General features: G+C 34.4%; 1 protein-coding gene across 1 annotated transcript; it reads right to left on the bottom strand.

Annotated features, from left to right (window-relative positions):
• Positions 1-217: 217 nt before the first annotated feature.
• Positions 218-4,463, bottom strand: LOC132190993 (MATH domain and coiled-coil domain-containing protein At3g58370-like). The gene is made up of 3 exons (XM_059606016.1): positions 4,387-4,463; positions 499-657; positions 218-398 (listed from the first exon to the last, which is right to left on the bottom strand). The coding sequence occupies exons 1-3, from the start codon at positions 4,461-4,463 to the stop codon at positions 218-220; spliced, it is 417 nt and encodes a 138-aa protein (XP_059461999.1).
• Between the last annotated feature and the right edge of the window lie 72 nt (positions 4,464-4,535).

Below are 4,535 nucleotides of genomic sequence, written 5' to 3'. Positions count from 1 at the left end.
GATGAAGAGATAACTATTGAAGAGAATAGATAAGAGATGAAATTCAAATATACAGAGATAAGAGATGATAATGAAACCTAATTACAAATAATAACTACTTGGAATTATCTACAGGTTTTGAATGTGAGAGTCCCAGATTATCTTGTGTTCTAACAAAGACAATTTTCTTCTGTTCCGGTAAAAAAGAAATGAAGGTTACGAGCATATTGTTGTGAAGTCAAGAGCACAGACTTGTCTCTTCAAGATGATTGCTATTGATTTGGTCCCTTATACGCAACTTGTATTTTGCGTACAATTTTCGGTTGGGAGGAAGAGTTTCTGAATCATCTAAGCTGAGATAGAGAGACAACCATGTGCCTGATCCTGTTCTACTTCCCTTCGGATAGAGTTTCAACTTCCTATATCGGAGATATATATAAAGATAAAGGCCATGAGCTAACAAAATAAGTAAACCTATTTAAAACTGATATAGAAGAGCTAGCAAAATGCTAATCATACCATCTTCGTCCTTCAACAGTGAATTGCTCAGAGCAATAATCCTCATCTTTCAAGTCAGTAAAGTTGTCAATCTTCCAAGTGAAATAATTATGTTGAAGCTCATTTATCATCGACAAACACTCTCCTTTACCAGTAGCTTTAATAACAAAACCTTCCACCCTAAAGACACATGTGTCATTAACAAAATAATCATTTGATGAATCATTAAGAGTATCATGGAAAAGCAATTGGGCAAATCCCCATTTAGTCTTTCAAATTATGAAAGCGTCTTACTCTTCCATTTGCATCTGAGTTGTTGAGGTTCACAAGCAATTGTAAACTCACATATCAAATCCCGACATTGATATATTAGCAAGGTATCTCTAGATGGACAAATTGCAAGCAGGGCTTTAAACTTAAGCTCCAATCTAATATTCATGGAGTAAAAAAAGAAGAAAAGAAAAAAAGAGTATACTATAAATTAAAACTAAAAGTTTTGGGCGAAGGTACCTTGAACAACAGCTGAAAGGAGATGGGGGTCCTCAAGATGCACCATTGGTAGCCGCCATCTTCAAACTGGCTGGAGTCACATTTTTCATCTTCCATCTCTAACAGTAACGAGAAATTTTTGATTCGAAATATATAATGAGCTGGTGGGAGATCTCTAGTTCACCGTACGATTTCTAAGATAAAAATAAAGAAGAAAACATTATATTGTGATACTTTTTTGTTAATAGTTTATATATATAACCAAAATTTTGTTTGTTTGTTTGTTTGTTTGTTTTTTTTTTTTTTTTTGTTATTGGAAAAACTTTATTTACTATTTCTAATCTTTCATCATTTTTTAATTATATCCTTAAATATATAAAAGTGTAAATTTAGGGTTACGATTTTTTAGAAATTTGCATTGCCAACACTTCCATCCAAATTCAACGTTAAATCTTAATGGAATAAGTGAGATTTACAAAACACCATCTCTAAATTCAATGTTTTTTTGTAATTTTATAAACATCTTAAGAGTATTTTGGAGATGTTACTCATCGAGCTGAATTTTGACAAGATGGTCGATATTGCAAACTTCTGAAATATGGTAACCTTAAATTGATACTTTTTAAAGTTTAACGATATGATTATAAAAGTGATGAAAAATCATGAGCGGTAAGTGAAGTTTTTGCTTATTTATTAGTGAAAATTTCCTGCTTTTATTAAACCAATAAAAAATAATGAAATCTTTATATAAGAGATTAAATACACTATTCATTAAGGATACCAAAACATTTTAAAAAAAAAAAAATTAAAAAAAAAAAAATTCTTGAAATATTTTTGTAAATTTGTTGAACTACTAAATTCTTGTGGCTGCAGTGTAATTTTAAATTGAGAAGCTGATTAAATAATGAATCTCACATAATTAATTTAATTAAAAAGTGCATTCACAATGAAAACATCGGGGTGATGAGTCACGCGTAGTAGTTTTATTTCATTTCCCAAGCTAATCTCTGAGCCCGTTAAATCCTACTAGTAGTCATGCATGTACCCTACAATTTCTCGTATTTTATTTTGTGAACAATTCATAAAATCTTTGGTAATAGTTATATTTGAACACGTTTCTAGCTAAACAATCTTTTTACAAATAGTTATACTTCAACATAAATTTCAAAAAAATATGTTTCTAACTGTTGAGACAGTTGCCACTTCATGTAGCGATTCCAGTCCAAAGCTTTACTAACAAAAAAGGAGTGCCATGGCCATGAAAATTTGAAGGGGAGACTGGAGAGAGACCTATAGCCAATGGCGAGGGGAGGCTTTTTTTTAAATAAAAAATAAAAAATAAAAAATTCTAAGGGGCACATATATTTCCGCACATATAATAGGGGGTATAATTGACAATTTTAGTCACAAGTAGGTCATGTAACACATTTTCCATCATAGTTAATAAAATGCTAACGAATGTAGCAAACTGAAGGTGTGGAGTTATAATTTGAAGGGGTCTATTGTTACTATTTAAAGTTTGGTACGGTATCAGGGACGAGCCCATGTGTAGACCAAGGGAGACATGGCCGCCCTTGGTTTTCAATTTTTTTTATTTTTTTATTTTTTTAAATTAAGGCTTAAAAATTTTGGTAAACAATTTCGTTTCAATACTATCCATCTCACTTTTTTTATTTTTTCAACATTCTCTTATTTTTTACATCATATCAATCACTTTTTATTACTATTTTAATAAAAAAAATCACTACAAAACAAAAAATTTTCATTTTTTCTTACCAAACATTCTTACTTTTTTTATTTTTTATTTTTTATTTTATATATATATATATCAATCAATTTTTGCTACAGTATCAAACCACTAAAACCCCAAAACCCTTTACCAAACCGACGAAACGTAATTTCTCCTTTTAAAAATAGGAATCAATTTAGTTGTACTTACATACCTCGATGCTTTAAACTAAATAAAGGACTTGACCCTTCCTCAACAATCTATCCATCACTTTCTCTTTTAAGTATTCCGCCAAATATTCTCGTACCCCAGGACCGATTTGGTTTTCCAACTTCAGACACACTATGGCCTTGTTTGCCAATGGCCCTGGAATGGTACTGTTCCAAGGCCTCCCTCAATCCCCAAAAAAAAACTTTTCACTTCAAAATTAATCCCAACATCTCTACTTTTTATACCACATCAATCATTTTTATTAGTATTATTTAAATAAAAAAATCACTACAAAACAAATTTTTTACATTTTTTCATATAAAATATATTTTTTCACTTTTTCCCACAAAACATTTTCACTAAAACCATTCAAACACTTATTCCCAAAAAAAGGCTACAGTACCGGCCCTGGAATAGTACCGTTCCAGGGCCATTGACAAACAGGGCCTATAAGTTTTGAGAGCTGCAGGCTGCTGTTGTTCGTCATGGCAAAAAGGGGTTTTTTTTGCCACCAATAATAAGATGCCACCTAACCTAATTTTACCAAACTTAAGTTTTCAAAATAAACACAACTACACCTGATTATTGATTTAAATATTAATTAATTATTTTTAGACAAAATAAAAAAATTGGAAGGTATAAAGGGAGGAGGAGCGGCCACCCCATGGCTAATGGGGTGGCCGCATAGGCCACCTCCATGGCCTGGGGGTGGCTCGCCAGTCGCCCCATGTGGCTGACAGTGAGAGGCAGTGACGGTGAGAGGTTGTGGCGAGCCACCCTTGGCTATGGGGTGGCCCGCGCCACCCCCAGATGTTTTTGGGGGGTGGTCGGTGAGCCACCCCAGCAAATTCTGGACCACCCCACGTGGCTGACAGTGAGAGGCACCAGCGAGCCACCCTTAGATGTTGTTGGGGGTTGGCCGGCGAGCCACCTCAGCAAAGTCTGGGCCACCCCACGTGGCTGATGGTGAGAGGCAACGGTGACTCTGGCGGCAGATGGCAGAGACAGGGTGGCTGCAAGGCTGTGAGGGGATAAAATCAAGTGCTTTGATCTCATTTTATTTTCTTGCTCCAAGCTAATTTGGCATCTTTTTATTGGTGGGCAAAAAACTCCCCTTTTTTGACATGATCGAACTGAAGTTATTCTCATAAGTTTTTTAGCTTAAGCAGTGTATCTATTTTTTTTTAATTTTAAATTTTAAATTTTGTTTTTGTTTTTGTTTAGGGGTAACTTCACTTTAAACCATTGAATTACCACGTGATTTGATGAGCTCCCGAATTTCAAAACCACTCAATTTGAACCCCTGAATTTTTAATTGCAGTTAATTTGAACCCTTTCGTCAGATTGTAAATGTTAAAAGGTTGACAATGACGTTTATACCGATGACTTTTTAATAAAATTCCAAATTTACCCTTAATTTCAAATTAAAAAAAAAAAAAAAAAAAAGGTTCTTTGGCCTTGTGACCCTTGGGTTCGAGTACACCAAGGAAGCGGCCGCATCCGAGTACACCTGATTCTGCCCTTCATCTTCCTCTTCTTCTTCGACGACATCGGCCATGTCAACAGCGGCACCTGAAACAACGATGCCGGAAGGAGGCGGAGAGGGGGTTGACGACGAGGTTGAATATAT

The sequence above is a fragment of the Corylus avellana genome, chromosome ca8 (assembly GCF_901000735.1).
Source record: "Corylus avellana chromosome ca8, CavTom2PMs-1.0".
NCBI classification, from domain to species: domain Eukaryota; kingdom Viridiplantae; phylum Streptophyta; class Magnoliopsida; order Fagales; family Betulaceae; genus Corylus; species Corylus avellana.
The sequence above is the reverse complement of the archived record's forward strand: the minus strand, read 5'-3'. Positions and strand labels throughout refer to the sequence as shown.